General features: G+C 47.1%; 1 protein-coding gene across 2 annotated transcripts; it reads left to right on the top strand.

The window, feature by feature from the left end:
- The first annotated feature begins 7796 nt into the window (after window positions 1-7796).
- FBL (fibrillarin) lies at window positions 7797-19581 on the top strand. 2 transcript variants are annotated; one of them, XM_023539906.2, is made up of 9 exons: window positions 7797-7903; window positions 14388-14561; window positions 14668-14772; window positions 14861-14955; window positions 15998-16168; window positions 16836-16968; window positions 18018-18130; window positions 19238-19383; window positions 19473-19581. In XM_023539906.2, exons 1-9 carry the CDS (start codon window positions 7894-7896, stop codon window positions 19495-19497), a joined length of 972 nt encoding a protein of 323 aa, XP_023395674.1. In that variant the 5' UTR covers window positions 7797-7893; the 3' UTR covers window positions 19498-19581. The 2 variants fall into 2 exon arrangements, with proteins under 2 accessions (XP_023395674.1, XP_064149718.1); XM_064293648.1 differs by lacking the exon at window positions 14388-14561 and having other exon boundaries at window positions 7879-7903.
- The last annotated feature ends 264 nt before the right edge of the window (window positions 19582-19845 follow it).

The raw sequence follows: 19845 nt of genomic DNA, 5'->3' as shown, positions 1-19845 counted from the left end.
AACTAGAAAAAGAAGATCAAAATTAGCCCAAATCAAGGAAGGCAATAATAAAGGCAATTATTTCTTATCTTTAAAAAAAAAAAAAAAATAGAGAAAATCAATGAAACAAAAAGCTGGTTATTTGGGGAAAAATCAGTAAAATTGATAAACCTCTGGCAAGGCTGGCAAAGAAAAAAAAAGAGACACAAATCATCCACATCAGGAATGAAATAGGGACTATCACCACAGATGTTGCATCATTAAAAAGGAAGCTCTTTTTTAAGCCCAGATGGTTTCACTGGTAAATTCTACCACACATTTAGAGAATTGGCACCAATTTTACACAATGTCTTCCAGAAAATAGAAGAGGAGGAAACACTTCCAAACTAATTTTATGAGGACAATATTATCTTGATTGGAGTCCCTGGGTGGTGCAAAAATGGTTAATGTGCTCTGCCGGTAACTGAAAGGTTGGCAGTTCAAGTCCACCCAAATGCTCCTCAGAAGAGAGGCCCGGAGATGTACATCCAAAAAATCAGCCACTGAAAACTCGATGGAGCACAGTTCTGCTCTGGCGCATGGAGTAACCACGAGTTGGAATTGATTCAGTGGCAACTGGTTTGGTTTTGGTTATTATCCTGATCAAGAAAGTACTCAGACAAGAAAACTACAGACCATTATCTCCCATTAACTTAGATGTAAAAATCCTCCACAAAATATTAGCAAACCAAAGCCAATAAAAGGAATTACACATCATGACCAAGTGGGATTTATTCCAGATATGCAACATTTGAAAATTGATTCACTCACCATATCAACAAGCTAAAGAAGAAAAATAATATGATCATATTAACTGATGCAGAAAAACATCTAGCAAAATCTAACACCCATTCATGATAAAAGCTTTCAGCAAGTTAGAAATCAATAAAGAACATCTAAAAAAACCCCCCCAAAAAAAAACCAAACACACTGCCGATAAGTCGATTCCAATTCATAGCGACCCCATAGGGTTCCCAAGGGTGTAAATCTTTAGAGAAGCAGACTGCCACATCTTTCTCCCTCGGAGCAGCTGGTGGGTTCAAACCGCCAACCTTTTGGCTAGCAGCTGAGCACTTTAACAGATGCACCATTAGGGCTCCTTTAAAAAACCCTAGAGCTAATATCATACTTAGTGGTAGAAAGTTGAATGCTTTTCCCTTAAGATTGGGAACAAGGTAAGGATGTCTGTTCTCACCACCACTCTTATTAGACATCATACCAGAAAGTCTAGTCGCTCCAATAAGGCAATAAAAAATAAAAGGCATACTGATTGGAAGAGAAGATCTAAAACTGCCCAATTTGCAGATGACATACATGGTTGTCTAAGTAGAAAACCTCAAGAAATTCACACACAAAAAAAAACTCCTACGACTATTAAATTCAGCAAAGTCATAGGATACAAGATAAACACACAAAAATAAATTCACATTTCTATATACTAATAATGAACATGCAGCCAAAAATCAAAATACAATACCATTTACAAACTGCTCAAGAGAAAATAGAATACTTACCTGTACACTTAACAAAGCATGTACGGAATCTGTATGCTGAAAATTACAAAGTGCTGATGGAAGAAATTAAAGAAGACCTAAATAAATATAGAGACACACTGTGTTCATGGATTGGAAGACTCAACTAATGTTCTTGTTGTTAGGTACTGTCGAGTTGGTTCTGACTCATAGCAACTGTTATGGATTGAATTGTGTCCCCCCAAAATGTGTGTCAACTTGGCTAGGCCATGATTTCCAGTACTGTGTGATTGTATACCATTTTGTCATCTGATGTGATTTTCCTATGTGTTGTAACACTATGATGGTAATGAGGCGGGATTAGTGGCAGTTATGTTAATGAGGCAGGACTCAATCTACAAGATTGTTGTTGTTGTTGTTAGGTGCCGTTGAGTCGGTTCCAACTCATAGCAATCCTAGGCGCAACAGAACGAAACTGCCCGGTCCTGAGCCATCCTTACAATCGTTGTTATGCTTGAGCTCATCGTCGCAGCCACCGTGTCAGTCCACCTCGTTGAGGGTCTTCCTCTTTTCCGCTGACCCTGTACTCTGCCAAGCATGATGTCCTTCTCCAGAGACCGATCCCTCCGGACAACATGTCCAAAGTATGTAAGACGCAGTCTTGCCATCCTTGCTTCTAAGGAGCATTCTGGTTGCATCTCTTCTAAGACAGATTTGTTCATTGTTTTGGCAGTCCATTGTATATTCAATATTTTTCACCAACACCACAATTCAAAGGCATCAACTCTTCTTCGGTCTTCCTTATTCGTTGTCCAGCTTTCACATGCATATGATGCGATTGAAAATACCATGGCTTGGGTCAGGCGCACCTTAGTCTTCAGGGTGACATCTTTGCTTTTCAACACTTTAAAGAGGTCCTTTGCAAGAGATTTACCCAATGCAATGTGTCTTTGGATTTCCTGACTGCTGCTTCCATGGCTGTTGATTGTGGATCCAAGTAAAATGAAATCCTCGACAACTTCAATCTTTTCTTTTTATCATGATGTTGCTCGCGGGTCCAGTTGTGAGGACTTTTGTTTTCTTTATGTTGAGGTGCAATCCATACTGAAGGCTGTGGTCTTTGATCTTCATCAGTAAGTGCTTCAAGTCCTCTTCACTTTCAGCAAGCAAGGTTGTGTCATCCACATAATGCAGGTTGTTAAAGAGTCTTCTCCCAATCCTGATGCCCCGTTCTTCTTCATATAGTCCAGCTTCTCATTTAATTTGCTCAGCATACAGATTGAATAGGTATGGTAAAAGAATACAGCACTGACGCACGCCTTTCTTGACTTTAAACCAATCAGTATCCCCTTGTTCTCTCCGAACAACTGACTCTTGATCTATGTAAAGGTTCCTTGGCAGCACAATTAAGTGTTCTGGAATTCCCATTCTTCGCAGTGTATCCATATTTGTTATGATCCACACAGTCGAATGCCTTTGTATAGTCAATAAAACACAGGTAAACATCCTTCTGGTGTTCTCTGCTTTCAGCCAGGATCCATCTAACATCATCAGTGGTATCCCTGGTTCCACACCCTCTTCTGAAACTGGCCTCAATTTCTGGCAGTTCCCTGTCAATATACTGCTGCAGCCATTTTCGAATGATCTTTAGCAAAATTTTGGTTGCGTGATATATTATGATACTGTTCTATAATTTCCACATTCGGTCAGATCACCCTTCTTGGGAATAGGCATAAATATGGATCTCTTCCAGTCAGTTGGCCAGGAAGCTGTCCTCCATATTTCTTGGCATAGACTAGTGATCACCTCCAGCGCTGGATCTGTTTGTTGAAACATCTCAGTTGATATTCCATCGATTCCTGGAGCCTTGTTTTTCACCAATGCCTTCAGAGCAGCTTGGGCTTCTTCCTTCAGTACCATTGGTTCCTGATCACGTGCCATCTCTTGAAATGGTTGAACATTGACTAATTCTTTTTGGTATAATGACTGTATACTCCTTTCATCTTCTTTTGATGCTTCCTGCGTCATTTAGTATTTTCCCATGGAATCCTTCACTATTGCAACTCGAGGCTTGAATTTTTTCTTCAGTTCTTTCAGCTTGAGAAACGCCAAGCGTGTTCTTCCCTTTTGGTTTTCCATCTCCAGCTCTATGCACATGTCATTATAATACTTTGTCTTCTTGAGACGCCCTTTGAAACCTTCAGTTCTTTTACTTCATCAATTCTTCCTTTTGCTTTAGACGTTCGAGAGCAAGTTTCAGAGTCTCCTCTGACATCCATCTTGGTCTTTTCTTTCTTTCCTGTCTTTTCAATGACCTCTTGTTTACTTCATGGATGATGTCCTTGATGTTATTCCACAACTCGTCTGGTCTTCAGTCACCAGTGTTCAATGTGTCAAATCTATTCTTCAAATGGTCTCTAAATTCAGGTGGATATACTCAAGGTCATATTTTGGCTCTCGTGGACTTGCTCTGATTTTCTTCAGTTTCAGCTTCAACATGCATATGAGCAATTGATGGTCTTTTCCAAAGTCGGCCCCTGGCCTTGTTCTAACTGATGATATTGAGCTTTTCCATTGTCTCTTTCCACAGATGTAGTCAATTTGAGTTCTACAAGATTAGGTTGTGTTTTAAGTCAACCTCTTTTGAGATATAAAACACAGAAGTGAGCAAAGAGACAGGGCGACCCCATACCACCAAGAAATAAGAGCCAGGAGATTAGCATGTCCTTTGGACCCAGGGTCCCGGTGCTGAGAAGCTCCTGAACCGGGGAAGACTGGTGACAAGGACCTTCCGCCAGAGCCCATGGAGAGAGAGAAAGCCTTCCTCTGTAGCTGGAACGCTGACTTGGGATTTCAAGCCTCTTAGACTGTGAGAGAATAAATTTCTCTTTGTTAAAGCCATCCATTTGTGGTTTTTGTGTTATAGCAGCCCTAGATAACCAAGACGGCAACCTTATATGCAACACAGCGAAACAATGCCCAGTCCTGCACCACTAATAAAACCAAAACCAAACCAAGCCAAACCCGTTGCTGTCAAGTTGATTCTGACTCATAACGACCCTACAGGACAGAGTAAAGCTGCCCTATAGAGTTTCCAAGGAGCACCTGGTGGATGTGAACTGCCAACCTTTTGGTTAGCAGCCGTAGCACTTAACCACTAGACCAGCAGGGTTACCGTGGCACTAATAAAGATGTCAATTATCCCCTATCCTATTGCTGTGCAACGAACTGCTTTTATATGGCCTCTTTCTCCATGGTTTTGTGATGCCTACAAAATGATTGTTGTTGTCAGGTGCCGTCCAGTCAGTCCCAACTCGTAGTAACCCAATGCACAACAGAACAAAACACTGGGTGATCCTGCGCCATCCTCACAATTGTTGCTATGCTTGAGACCATTGTTGTAGCCACCGTGTCAATCCATCTTGTTGAAGGTCTTCCTCTTTTTCAGTGACCCTTTATTTTACCAAGCATGATATCCTTCTCCAGGGACTGATCCCTCTTGATAACATGTCCAAAGTATGTGAGACATAGTCTCGCCATCTCTGTTTCTAAGGAGCATTCAGGTTGTACTTCTTCCAAGATCGATTTGTTAGTTCTTTCAGCAGGCCATGGTATAAGCAATATTCTTCTCTAACACCACAATTCAAAGGCATCAATTCTTCTTTGGTTTTCCTTATTTATTGTCCAGCTTTCGCATGCATATGAGGTGATTGAAAGCACCATGGCTTGGGTCAGGTGCACTTTAGTCCTCAAGGTGATATCTTTAAAACGTTTTTTCAACACTTAAAGTGTAACCTGCTACTTTGCTAATAAAGCCCGTAAGTGTGAGTATGGTCTGTGAGTTCTGTGTGGCCATTGCAATGAATTACTGAAGCCAGCAGAGAAGTAGCGAGCGCCGTGGGAGGGACAGCTGGCGTCAGAATTGGTACAAACGTTGGTGGGTGGAGGCACGTCTGACCTCCACCTCACAGCCCTTGGCTGTTGATGCTGATAATGATTTACCTGCCTCCTTGTGAAGTCAGACGAGGAGATTTGATGCCCGGATGCCATTCTTACACCTATTAAGGTTTTTTTATTTAAAGAAATAGACAAGTTTACTCTAAAATTTATATGGAAAGGCACCAAAATCAAAAAACCTACTGCTGTCAAGTCAATGCCAACTGACAGGAACCCGACGTGTTACAGAATAGACCTGCTCCATAGAGTAATCCTCATGGAAGTCACTCACCAGGACTTTATTCCATGGCACCAATGAATGGGTTTGAACCACCAACCTTTCAGTTAGTAGTCGAGTGCAAATCATTTGTGCCACCCAGGGACCTCGCATGGAAACCACAGGCCCTAGAATAACTAAAAATAATTTTTCTGAAGAAGAATAAAATGGGAGGAAGCACTGTACCTGATATGAAGGCCACAACAATCAAGGCAATGTGGTGTTGGCAGAGCGACAGACACATAGATCAACGGAACAGAATAGAGACTTCAGAAATAGATGGTACAGATATGCTCAACTGAGTTTTTGCAAAGGTGCAAGAGCGAGTCAATGGAGAAAAGATAGCCTTTTCAACAACTGGTTTTGGAGCAACTGAACAGACATAGGCAAAAAAAAAAAAAAATTAACCTTAATATAAAAATTAACTCAAAATGGATCTTAAGCTTAAACGTAAGATGTAAATACATAAAACTTTTAGGAAAAAACAGAGGAGAAAATCTTTAGAATGTAGGGCTAGGCACAGAGGTCTTACACTTGACACCAAAATTATAATCCATAAAAAGAAAATTTGATAAATAGGACCACATCAAAATTAAAAATTTTACTCTGTGAAAATCCATGTGAAGAAGCTGAGCAGACAAGCTACAGACTGGGAGAAAATGTTTACAAACCATATACCCAACAGAGGACTAGTATCTAGAATATATAAAGAACTCTCAAAACTCAACAGTAGAAAAGCAAAAACGATGGCATTATAAAATGAGAAAAAGACATGAAAAGACATTTAATGGAAGAAGATATACAGATGGCATATAAACACATGAGAAGTTGTTCAACATCATTAGCCATCAGGAAAAGTATAAATCAAAACTTCAATGAGATATCATTACACATCTATCAAAATGGCTAAAATAAGAAATAGTACCACCATCAAATGCTGGCAAGAATGCTAAGAAATTGGATTGTTCATACATTGCTGGTGGGAATGTAAAATGGTACGGCCTCTCTGGAAAACAATTTGGCAGTAATTTATAAAATTAAAAATGCAATTATCATATGCCCCAGCAATTGCACTCTTGGGCATTTATTCCAGAGAAATGAAAACGTGTAGGCACAGAAAAACGTGTAGACGAACTGGATAGTAATTTTAGTGGTAATAGCCCCAAACTGGAATTAATCTCCATGCCCTTCAACAGGTGAATTGTTAAAGTGCGGTACATCCATGCCTGGAACTCCTTCACCAAACAGGTGTGTCCCTCATTCCTCACCTCCTTTAGGTCCTTACTCAGAAGTCACAGATACATTTATTTCCTTGACCATCTTATAAAAATATTACTCCAACAGTCCGTATTTCCTCCAAGGCATTTATTGCCTGCTAACATTTGTGTTGTTAGCCAAGGCAGGCAGATTTATTGGTAGCTTTTGAAATTTTTGAGATTTGGTAGTGCAGTGGTTAAGAGCTTCGCAGCTAACTAAAAGGTTGATAGTTCGAATCCACCAGCCGCTCCTTGGAAACCCTATGGGCGGTCCTACTCTGCCCTATAGGGTCGCTGAGTCGGAATCGACTAGACGGCAACAAGTTTGATTTTTGGTTAACATTCAACATGTTTTACTAACTTGTTTGATGTCTGTCCCCGCTCCTTCCACCGCTTCCCACCCCGAGGATGAGCTCCAGGAGGCCAGGGGTTCTGATGTTTTGTTCACTGTTGAATTTCCAGAGCCTGGAACCGTCCCAGGTACATACAAGGATCACAATTTTCAAATATACGAACGGGGGTCCGTGTTCTTGAGGGTGGAAATTGGGCAGGGAAGGCTTTTTGGGTGTCGAGGGGAACCTCAGGGAGTGAGCTAGGAATAGGGGCAGAGGCCACAGTCCATGCGAAGGTCTCCGTTTGAGTCCTGATTACAGAGATGCTCGCCGCGCAGCTGGAGGAAGCTTGTTCAGGGAAGTGATCACAGGCAAAGGCTTGGAGAGCAAAGAGCGCGTCGTCGCCAGAAGCCTGGGGAATCCCCGCCCACCGCGCGCGCGCCGGGCCACAGGCGCCGCAGAGGCCCCGAGGGGCGGGGCAGCGTGGTTGCGTCACCACCGTGCGTCGCCGCGCGCCTGCGCTCCTTTCCACGTGCGAAAGCCAGAGACGTGTGGAGTCGGGGTCGCCGCAGAGTTGGGAGCCGCGCAGTTCAGCGCTCACCATGAGGCCAGGTGCAGGCCGGGGTTGGGGTTGGGCTCGGGGACTGGGACTGGGCTGGAGTCGGGATGCCGGACCGGAATTGGGGGGCGGGGCCTTGGCGTGGGGGCAGGGGCTCTGAACCTGGGATCCGGTCTCGTGTGGGGCTGGGGTTCTGGTTTTGTGTGAGGCGGGAAGCCTGGTTCCTCCCTGGGATCAATCCTGAGCCCGGGGGGCGGGTTCCTGGTGTGGGGTTTGGGACTGGCTTCGGCGGTCGCGAGCTTGTGTCGAGGGTCTTGGGCCTGGGATTGGGGGGTCCTGAACTGGGATTTGCCTTATTCGGACCGTCATTAGGCGTCCAGGATGTTGGACCGGGGGCGCCGCTTGGCTCAGTCTGGATGCAGACACCTGAGGTCTTGGCTCTCTCTGGGCGTGGTTTATGGGGATCCGTTTTGGGTCGGGGATGGGCAGTCTCAGATTTTGGGTCCGGGAGCTGGATGTGGGAGGCTCTCCGTTTGCCTTCTCTGTCTGCCCCCACCATCCCCTTGACCCCCCACCTGGCTTCTCGGAGAGCGCCGGGAGTGGATGAGGATCTCCGCTCGGCTTGATAGTCTGCAGCCCGCTCTAAGTCACTTTCCCGCTCTCTAGTCTTCCCGAGAGCCGGTGTCTGGGGATGGAGGGGAGATTGTGGGCCTGCTGATTCCCAACTCCGCGGTGAAGTGAAACTCCACAAGACCAAAACTGGTGGGAGGGGCGGGGAACAGGAGCTAGTCACAGAGAATGGTTTTATTCATTCGGTTTTCCCGAATTCTGATGAACCCATCACGGCTTCTCATGATGGAATGGTGGAAGTCTTGGCTTTGACAGCAGACAGGCCTCAATTCAAGGTTTCATCTCTGGCTCTGCTTATTAATCTCTTGGTGTAACCTTGGGCAAGTGGCATTACTTTTTCGAGACTCGGTTTTCTCATTAATAAAATTACGCCCGGTCAGGATTAAGTGAGAGCCTGTAAAATTGAAACAACGCTTGGCATAATTGCTTAGTGTTGGTATCTTGGCTTTCATTGTTACCATTCTCAAGGAGAATAAAATTAGAGTCCTGTCTTAGCTATCTAGTGCTGCTATAACAGAAATACCACAAGTGGGTGGCTTTAATGAGCTCGGCTGCTAACCAAAAAGTCCACAGTTTGAATCCACCGGCTGCTCCTTGGAAACCCTATGGGGCAGTTCTGCTCCTCCTGTAGGGTGGCTATGAGTCGCAATTGACTCCATGGCAACAGGTTTTTTTTTTTTTTTTGGTTAGGAGGCTAGAAGTTCAAATTCAGGGTGCCAGCTCTAGGGGAAGGTTTTCTCTCTCTGTCGGCTGCGGTGAAGGTCCTTGTCTCTTTGAACTTCTGCTCCTGGGCAGTCTTCATGTGGCTTGGCATCTGTCATCCCCCATTTCTGCTTCTCTCCTGCTGAAGCTCTTTTATATCTCAAAAGAGATTGACCCAAGACACACCCTACACTAATCCTGTCTCAACATAGCAAAGACATCTCATTCCCAGATGAGATTATAGCATTGGTAGAGAGGTTAGGATTTACAACACACAATTTGGGGGGACGCACTTAAATCCATAACAGGTCCTTATGCCTGCTGTCTCAGCTTCTGCCCCCTCCCCTCAGGCCCATCCCCCTTCTGCTCCCCCCATGAGAGAACTTGCTTCAATGGGTTTGATCAATCTCCTACCCATGGCCAGAAGGGCCCTTTTTTTCTTCTTGTTGTTTTAAGCACAGGTTTTCCTTTTTGTTTCCTTTTTTTTTGGATGTCAAGGAGATGGTGTCATCTGGGAAGGGGGAAATTTGTGGATCCATGCTCCCCTCCCAAACTCCCTTTCTTAGGATGTGGGGATCTGATGGAGTGGATTGGGGGGTGGTGCTAGGCCAGGCATCTCAGTGAGATTCTGGCATGCCTGCAGGCATCCTGTCATCTGTAAATGGTGGATACACTTTCTACCCCAGCCCAGCCTCTTCCGCCTTGTATGGTAGGATGTGAGGCTGTAGAAGTTGTCAGGAGCCAGCTTGTTAGTAAGGGTGTAATCTGAGTGAGAGAGGAAGCCTTTGGTAAACTTTGAGCAGGGATGGGGTACAGTCTGATTAGTATTTCTTAAGGGATTGGCCTTGCTTCTGTGTGGAAGAGAGACTAGAAGGGAGCAAGAGTTGAAGCAGGCACACCAGTGGGAGGTTGCTGCTGTAACCCTGAAGGAAGGACATGGTGGCGGCCTGAAGCAGTGTTAGCAGTGGACGTGGCCGAGCAGTGGGACTGATTGGGAATGTATTTTCAAGGTAGAAACCCACAGATTGTATGGAGGGTATGAGAGGAGTCAAGGATAGCTAAGGGTTTGGGCCTGTGTAACTGGAAGGATGAAGTTGCTGTTTGCTGAACTGAGGAAGGCTGTGGGAGGAGAGCTGATTTGAAACCAGTGTATTTGTGGAAGGACCCTCTACAAAAAAAAAACAAACATGCATTTTTCTGAGGAGTGTGTGCTTTCAGACTATTTCCCTAAGCGTACGAAGACTTGAAATAAGTTATGTTTTGAGTCTCTGGGGCTAAAAATTTACACCCATACATACCCCCCTGCACCTTGGTGTGCAAGCCCACACTTCCTGGGTCTCTGGTCTGCCAGGCCTGGTTGAGTTTCGTAGGCCCAGTGGCTTCTCCTGACTGAGGAGTGGGCACGGAGGACTCATCCCCCTGAGCTTGAATAATAATATACAAACTGTCTGCCAGGCCGTGTATTAGTGAAGTGCTTTATGGGTATTAAGTCATTTAGTCTTTACAACTCTGTGAGGTGAGCATTGTGTCATTGGAAGCTGAACCTTTCCTGCTGTCAGGGTAGGTGAAGGGCATGACCCGTCTCCCTGCGCAGGACACATGAGCTGCTTGAGGGGGAGGACCAGGGCTGTCCTGCTCACCTTCCCAACCTCTGCTTTCTGAATGAGCCAGCAGGGTGCTCCTTCCAGGATGACTCGTCAGTGGTCAGTTCTTGTAATATCTACAGAGCCTATTCTTCCTGCCAGGCATTGTGCAGGGAGCTGGGATGCACTGGGGACCACAACGATTAAAAGTCCTTATCCCTTTGGAGCTTGATTGTAGTCAGGGAGACCGACAATAATACATTTTAAATGCCGTGTATGATAATTACTGTGAAGCAGAATAAAGTAGGATAAGGGTATGGCGGTCAGAGAAGGTCTGCCTGAGGAAGTAACGCGTAATCGGAGACCAGATGCAGGGAAGCGAAGCCATGCAGGTGTCTGCAGGAGGGTGGCCATGGAGCAGCAAAGGTAAAGGCTTAGAATGAGCTGGCACAGGCCTATCCTGCATGAGGAAAAGCTGTTTGGAAGACCCTGGGGTCAGAGAAGTCAGCAGAGGCCAGATCCTCAGGACAGTGGTTCTCAGTTGGAGCTACACTTGAGACTCACCTGGGGAACTTTAAAAAAAAGTCCCTGGACCAATTAAATCAGAATCTCGTAGGGTGTTGGGACTGGATGGTTTCCGGGATGAGCCCAGTGTAAGAGCCACTGATGTCGGTTTTGTAAGCCAGAGAAAGGAATTTGGATTCACTTTGAATGGAAATGGGAATGGGAAATCATTTAGGCAGGGGAGTGAAGAGGTCGGATCTGCTCTTTTAAAGACATCAGTCGCTCTAGCTGCTATGTGGAAAGGAGACTGTAGAGGGAGTGGAAGGTAAAAAGTTAATAGCTCTTAGTTACGTTTAGGAGTTTTGAAAACTAAAGTGCTACTTTTTAAAAATCAAGTTAGGAATAAAACAAAACCCATTGCCGTCAAGTCAATCCTGACTCATAGCCACCCTGTAGGACAGAGTAGAATTGCCCCGTTGGGTTTCCAAGGAGCAGGTAGTGGATTCGAACTGCTGACCTTTTGGTTAGCAGCCATGCTCTTAACCACTGTCCCAAAATTTGTAATAAACCAAAAAACCAAACCCAGTGCCGTCGAGTTGATTCCGACTCCTAGCAGCCCTATACGACAGAGTAGAACTGCCCCACAGATTTTCCAAGGAGCGCCTGGCGGATTCAAACTGCCGACTCTTTGGTTAGCAGCCGAAGGACTTAACCACTACGCCACCAGGGTTTCCTAAAATTTGTAATAAAAAAAAAAAAAAAATTTGTAATAGCTCTTCCTAATTTGGATCCTTGGTGGTGCAGTGGTTAAGCATTCAGCTGCTAACCCTAAAGTCAGCAGTTTGGAATTAACTCAATGGCAAGGTTTGGCTTTTTTATCTGTTATTACAAATTTTACATCTTTATCTTTAACGGCATTTAGATTCACGAAGCATTCATAGGGTGTGAGTACAATGCGCCTTTATAAAAAGTTTAGCAGGCTTACTACTGAATGATTTAGCTCAGCTGAGATCATTTTTTAAAAAATTTTTATTGTGCTTTATGTAAAGGTTTACAAATCAAGTCAGTCTCTCATACAAAAATTTATATATACTTTGCTATATACTCCTAGTTGCTCTCCCCCTAATGAGACAGCACACTCCTTCCTTCCACTCTCTATTTTTGTGTCCAAACAGCCAGCTTCTGACCTTCTCTGCCCTCTCATCTCCCCTGCAGGCAGGAGCTGCCCACATAGTCCCGTGTGTCTACTTGATCCAAGAAGCTCACTCCTCACCAGTGTCATTTTCTATCCCATAATCCAGTCCAATCCCTGTCTGAAGAGTTAGCTTTGGGAATGGTTCCTGTCTTGGGCTAACAGAAGGTCTGGGGACCATGACCTCCGGGGTCCTTCTGGTCTCAGTCAGACCATAAAGTCTGGTCTTTTTTATGAGAATTTGAGGTCTACGTCCCACTGCTCTCCTGCTCCCTGAGGGGTTCTCTGTTGCGTTCCCTGTCAGGACAGTCATCGTTTGTAGCCGGGCACCATCTAGTTCTTCTGTTCTCAGGCTGATGTAGTCTCTGGTTTATGTGGCCTTTTCTGTATCTTGGGCTCATAATTTTTCTCTTTTTTTCTTTGCTATTCTTCATTCTCCTTTGCTCCAGGTGGGTTGAGACCAGTTGATGCATCTTAGATGGCTACTTGATAGCGTTTATCAACTGAGATCATGTTTAACCGTCACTAATTTTCACATTACTGTTTTATAACTGCTGGGATGTGCTGATAGTATTTCAGAGTTTTTCGAACAACTGAAAGGCAGTTTCTTGAGGTCCATCATGCCACTACCACCACCCATTGCTGTCGAGTCGATCCCGACTCATAGCAACCCTATAGGACAGAGTAGAACTGTCACATAGAGGTTCCAAGGAATGCTTGGTGGATTAGAACTGCTGACCTTTTGGTTAGCAGCCATAGCACTTAACCGCTATGCCACTAGGGTTTCCAAGTCCATCACAGAAAGGTCAAATACTGAATGTCTTAGCACCTGACCAGTTCTGTCACAAACATTGTTTTGTAGCTTGTTTACTCTCTCCCCAAGTGTTGAAAATAAAGCCTCACTGAAACTTTTTTTTTTTTTTAACTTTGACTCTTGTTGGCAAGCTCTAACTCGCGTCTCAGCTGCTGCATGTTCTTAAAGGACAACTCCTTTTTTATCTTGCCTTTCTACCCCTGCCTGAGCTGAGAGGGACTTGTGCAAGTTGAGGAGAGCAGGGAGATGAGTTAGCAGGGAAAGACATCATGCCAGACCCCTGTCTGTTTGGGGTTGGGCTTTTCTCCAGACACAAGGTCAGGATGGGAGGGTGCAGAGACATTTCTGGGGCCTCGGGGACCCTGCTGCCACAGTGCATGCACACCAGAGCTCTCTCTCCTTCAGGCAACCCGAATGGTAACGGTGACCTGTGGATTCCCTAGGAGCCCCAGTGGCGCAGCAGTTAAGCATTTGGCTGCTATAACCAAAAGGTCAGCGGTTCGAATCCATCATCTGCTCCTTGGAAACCATATGGAGCAGTTCTCTGTCCTGTAGGGTTGCTGTGAGTCGGAATCGACTTGATGGCAATGAGCTTTTGGGTGGCACAGTGGTTAAGTGCTTGGCTGCTAACCAAAAGGTCAGCCGTTCAAACCCACCAGCCGCACCTCAGGAGAAAGATGTGGCATTCTGCTTCCATAAAGATTTACAACTTGGCAACCCTGTGGGGGCAATTCTCCTCTCTCCTCTGGCGTGGCTGTGCGTCGAAATCCGCTTGACGGCAATGGTTTTAAGTTCATTTTAGTTGTTAGTGATATCGTGTTGGATATGGTTTTCTGGGACTTGTGTTTTTCACTTGACACGATTCTAAGGTTCATCTGTGGTGCTGTGTGTAGCTGTAGATCGTTTTCACTGTTCACTACGAATAGTCCCCATTTTGTTGAGCCATTCTCCCGATGAGCATATGGGTCGGTCTGGGCTCTTCTTCTGCTGTGGATATTTCTGGACGCACGTGCACGTGTTTCTCCAGTTTCTCTCCTGAGTGGAGTGGCGAGGTCTGGGATTCTTTAGCTTTCAGGCTTCATCAGTGACACTTGCTTCTTTTTCCACCACAGGCTTCAGTCCCCGAGGGGGCGGCTTCCGAGGCCGAGGGGGGTTTGGTGACCGAGGCGGCTTTGGCGGTGACCGTGGCGGTCGCGGGGGCCGAGGCGGCTTTGGTGGGGGCCGTGGACGAGGAGGAGGCTTCAGGGGCCGTGGTCGAGGAGGAGGAGGAGGAGGAGGAAGAGGTGGTGAGTGAGATTGGTTGGTGTGATGGAGGAGGCTTTCCCTGTACTTGGGGAGCGGGGAGTGAAGAGACGGGGGGCCTCTCTCTCTTACTGCGTCTCTCCTTTATAGGCGGAGGAGGGTTCCAGTCTGGTGGCAACCGGGGTCGTGGTAGGGGAGGAAAAAGAGGAAACCAGTCAGGGAAGAATGTGATGGTGGAACCTCACCGGCACGAGGGTGAGTGAGGAACGGAGGGAAGCAGCTGAGGGGTGGGGCGGAGTGGTGGGGTCCCAGTCCTCACCCTTGTTCTGATCCCCACACCCAGGTGTCTTCATTTGCCGAGGAAAGGAAGATGCACTGGTCACCAAGAACCTGGTCCCTGGAGAATCAGTTTATGGAGAGAAGAGAGTCTCAATTTCGGTGAGACGCGGGCCCCTGTCCAAGGCACCAGGGCCCCAGCTGTTGGTGCAGCCAGCTGTCTGGTCTCCCTGCTTCTGCACCACACCCCATAGCCGTGTGTCTTGCACTTGACAGCCAGGCAATACTCCTAATACGTGAGTCAGGCCTCACACGCCTCTCCTCACATGCCTTCTGTGACTCACGATTGCCACCACGTCATAGTCCCAAGTCCTTACTGTGGCCCTGTGTGTTCTAGCTCCCCTCCACAGCCCTTGGTCTCTCATCTCCTCCCCCTGTCCCTGACCAAGTGCCCTCCAGCTGCACTGATATGCTATTCCCTCCCGCCGGCAGCTCTGCTCGAGGCTGGCACCGGCTCATCATTCGCGACTGTGGTCAAGTCACCTGTCTTTCTGACGGATCCTAGTGTCCCTTGCCATTTCCTTTATGGCCAGGCGCTCTCCTGCCTCAGTGCTTCCCGCCTGCCTCCCCTCTCCCTGGAATGCTTTTCCCCAGATAGCCTGACTGGCTCCTCATCGCCTTTAGGGCTGACCCAGACACCTTCTGCACAATGCATCTTTGGCTCCCCTTTCTCGTTTTCCCCTTCCCTTGCCCTACTTCCTATACTTCATGTCTTCTTCCTGGCTTTGTCCTCTCTCCTTTTCACCTGTCACCATCTTACTGTGCCAGGTGTTTTTTTTTTAATTTAGTTAGCTCCTTGTGTACTTACTCTTTGAGAGCAGGGATCTTTGTCGTGTTCACTGTTGTATTCCCAGTGCCTAGATCAGGGTCTGGCATGCAGCACAGTAAGCGCTTGCTGAGTGGTTTTGCAGGCCTTACCAACCTGAGACAATCTCGGTATCTCTGTGTTTATCGTCTCTTGCCACCCCGTCTCCCTGAGTTGTTAACTCCACAGTTGCATCTGTCATGGCCACTGCTGCATACCCACATTCATCACTTGCATAGTCATTAAACGCCCAGTCGCTTTCAAGGCCCCAGGGTAAGGGGCGTGGGGCCTCAGGGAAGAGCCCAGCACTGATTTCCATCCCCGTCTCTCCTGGTCCAGGAAGGAGACGACAAAATTGAGTACCGCGCCTGGAACCCCTTCCGCTCAAAGCTGGCAGCAGCGATCCTGGGTGGTGTGGACCAGATCCACATCAAGCCGGGGGCCAAGGTGCTTTACCTTGGAGCTGCCTCAGGCACCACTGTCTCCCATGTCTCTGACATCGTAGGCCAGGTAAGTGGTGAGGCGGGCAGAGGGAAAGGCTGCCTTCTGTTGGCACTATTGTGGAGTCAGGCATGGCCGCTTCCCCGCGCTGTGCATGGAGCCAGGCCCTGCCCTCTGACAGCACCTGTGGGTAGAAATGGCTGCTTGGATTAGATGGCCACCAAAGCCTCATTCAGCCACACTCCTGGGTTCTTAGCCTTGAAGGAAGGGGTGTGGGAGTCAGGGCAACCAGAATAAAAGGGGCCCAGAGCTGGAAGTGTAGATAATCAGATGAATTGATTGGTCTCTTTAAAAATTCATGCCCCCCCCAATCTGCTTCTCCAGTTTCTCTTGATAGAACAAGAATTCTGACGCTATTGGGCTGCATTGCAGTGTGTGGGTACAGGCTCCATCTAGAGGCCCCTGTACATCTCACTTCATGGCCTCTGCTCAGTCACATGGTTGCAGGCAGTGTAATGTCGAGCTTGGCCACTTGCTGAATAGCCCTTGAGCATTGACTTCATGCCTCTGGACCTCAGTTTACTTGTCTATAAAATGGGCACGATAACAGTAGTCATTTAATGGTAGGGTTTGATTTTGGGGGATTTGAAGAGATGCTGCATGCAGCGCGTGGGTCCCAAGTAGGAGTTCCGTAGATGAGAATTAGTATCGTTTGTTATCACTTGATTTGTCCTAGGATGGTCTGGTCTATGCAGTTGAGTTTTCCCACCGTTCTGGACGTGACCTCATCAACCTGGCCAAGAAGAGGACCAACATAATCCCTGTCATTGAGGACGCTCGGCACCCGCACAAATACCGCATGCTTATTGGTGAGGGCTCTGGCAGTGGCCCAGGTCGGGTAGGACAGGCTCTTCAAGAGCCAAGTTTTCTGGGAGAGATCATCTGAGCCCTGATTCAGATGGAGTGGACGGACAGGCCTCTTGAGTCCGCAGGAATGACAAGGGGTGAGGGAACTGGGTGAGATTGCAGAGGTGGCGGCCTAGCTTCAGGGTCTGGCCTCCCCTCTCTCTGAGCTGCCCCTCCTTGTGCTTCGCACCTCCTTCCAAAACATGGTACCTTTATACCGCCCCTCTTTGTGTATAAACATGGTGCTTTTATACTGCCCCTCACCTGTGACTAAAAGCGCCCCCCAGGGGCCTCCTTGTCTGGTGAGGTCATAACCATAAAACACCAGCTGGGCATGGACCTGACCCGGAGGGGCCTGGTGTGAATATTGACTTCGTTTAAAAAATTCAAAAGAGGTCATTGATGAGAACAATTGGGTACGTGCTTTTCCTGATTCTTCAGAGTCAGTTTTCATTACACCACCTTTTCAGTTTTTTAAGTGTTGTTTTTTCTGTTGCTGTTGTTTGTTTTAAATCACACTGGTTTAAAAACATTACTTTTTCATTCCCTTGTTCTTCTTTCTTTTCCTTTTCCACACACCCATACCATGCCCCTGTCCTGCAACTTTTCATTGACAATGCTGCAGACGCCCTTGCCTGTCAGTGTTCACCTTCACTTGCCTTTTTGATGACTTGTGTGTCCACCTCCCCTACCGCCCCAGACCCAGGAGCGTTTCAAGGGCAGTGCCAGGGTCTAACTTGTCTCTGTGCCCCCCACGCCCAGCCTGGGGCTGGTCACAGAGTAGGTGGCAACCATGGTTTACAAGAGTAGAGAATAAGTGATGTGACCGTGGGTTTTGGACCCACCTTGGGGGCACTAGGGCGGGGGGAGGGGGAGTCAGTGGCAGGGGAGTGAGACTGGAGGCAGGGAAATTGCCAGGTACCTGCTGGCAATGGGGCATAGGCCCCAGGGGGGGATGGGAAGATCTCCCTGTGGGCCCAACATTTAATAACTGCCATTCCTCTCTCCCTAGCAATGGTGGATGTGATCTTTGCTGACGTGGCCCAGCCTGACCAGACCCGGATTGTGGCTCTGAATGCCCACACCTTCCTGCGTAACGGAGGACACTTTGTGATTTCTATTAAGGTGAGAGTCTTGTGGAAGTCTAAGATGAGTGGGAGCATCCCAAGGAGTCTTCCGTGTCTGACAAGCAGCCAGTCAAAACAAAGAGGCCTGCCTCCCCTCTAATCCAGTCAGTCCATTCCCAAACTCTGTTCCTATGCTGGCTTCCCACTCCCCATGAAATAACACGTAGTATAAAAAAAAGTCCGTAAAACTAAAAGCTTTGTATTTTAAGAGGTAATAGAGTATAGTGGTCAAGGGCATGGTTGCTGAGTTTGAATCCCACCATGCTGTGTGACTTGGAGCAAGTCATTCACCTCTGTGTGCCTCTGTTTGTTCATGTGTAGAACAGAGATGTTAGTCTTACCTGTTTTAGGGCTGACGTCAGGATTAAATGTATCAGTATCTGTGAAGTGTACAGACAGAGCCTGGCGTTGAATAAACACTAGGCAAATCTAAATGTTAGGTGCATTTTTTAAAACTTTTTATTCTGAAATACAGAGAACTCTGCTGTGGACCCTTTACTTAGACTCACCATTTGTTACCCTTTTCCTGTATTTGTGTTGTTCTCAAAGCTGTATTATTACTCTTTTTTTAATGGAAGAAGGAAAAAAGCTGGGGTATAAAACTTAAAGCTGGCTTTTAGGTAAACAGGGTTTTGTTTAAAGCCTTGGGTCCAAATTCAAACAAACTACATAGCAACCCTGTAGGACAGAGTAGAACTGCCCCATAAAGTTTCCAAGGAGTGCCTGGTGGATTTGAACCACCAACCTTTTGGTTAGCAGCTGTAGCTCTTAACCACTGTGCTGCTGGGGTTTCCTAAATTTGTTATATAATGGAAATTTTCCCCATGTTTCCAAAACCCTGCCATACACCACAAAATTCAGACCGGTTGCCATTGACTCCGACTCGTGGTGACTCCACGTGTTTCAGAGTAGAACGCACTCCATGGGGTTTTCAGTGGCGGTGATCTTTTTGCTGCAGAACAGTCAGAAATGATACTGGGGTTTTGTTTGGGGCCTGATTTTACTCCGTTTCCATCGGAAACAAGTCCCTGTGGTTGAAAGAGCACAAAAAAGGGGAAACCAGCCCGCAGTCCTGCGGCGGACTCGATTCCGTCTCCTCCTGTAGGCCAACTGCATTGACTCCACAGCCTCTGCAGAGGCCGTGTTTGCTTCTGAAGTGAAGAAGATGCAGCAGGAGAACATGAAGCCCCAGGAGCAGCTGACCCTCGAGCCATACGAAAGAGACCACGCTGTGGTCGTGGGTGTGTACAGGTGAGCAGGGCCCAGTCACCCACCGGATCGTGCAGCTCAGGGCTCCGGGGGCAGGCTATGACCCCTCGTCTCCTCTCTCCCTCTCACAGGCCGCCCCCCAAAGTGAAGAACTGAAGCCCGGTGCTGTCTGCATTGTGAGATAGTGTTGTTGCTGTTGCACGTGTGTTTTTCTATTAAAAAGACTCATCCGTCACCTCAGTTGGCTGCTGGTCGCTCTGTGGCTGCCGCTGTAGACAACTTGGCGCATGCGCCCATGGTCACCTCGTTGGGGGCGGGGCATGCTCATCTGATCACACAGCGCATGCTCCATTTCTAGCTGCCCTCTCAGGGAGCCCTGGTGCGCAGCCGTAACCCGGAATTCGGCGTTAGGTGGGGTCGGTGGCTCACTGCGCATGTCTGCGGGTAGTGCCCACTGGGCGCAGGCGCGGAGGGCTGCGCTGGTCACGTGAGGGGGAGCGGATG

The sequence above is a fragment of the Loxodonta africana genome, chromosome 11 (genome assembly GCF_030014295.1).
Source record: "Loxodonta africana isolate mLoxAfr1 chromosome 11, mLoxAfr1.hap2, whole genome shotgun sequence".
Taxonomy (NCBI): domain Eukaryota; kingdom Metazoa; phylum Chordata; class Mammalia; order Proboscidea; family Elephantidae; genus Loxodonta; species Loxodonta africana.
This window is presented reverse-complemented; position numbering and strand designations above follow the sequence as displayed.

Excerpts from the sequence above, each read along its gene's own strand:
- FBL (XM_023539906.2), top strand. Across the intron at positions 14,562-14,667 it reads AGGAGGAGGAGGAAGAGGTG|GCGGAGGAGGGTTCCAGTCT; the intron begins GTGAGTGAGATT and ends TCTCCTTTATAG. Across the intron at positions 14,956-15,997 it reads AGAAGAGAGTCTCAATTTCG|GAAGGAGACGACAAAATTGA; the intron begins GTGAGACGCGGG and ends CTCCTGGTCCAG.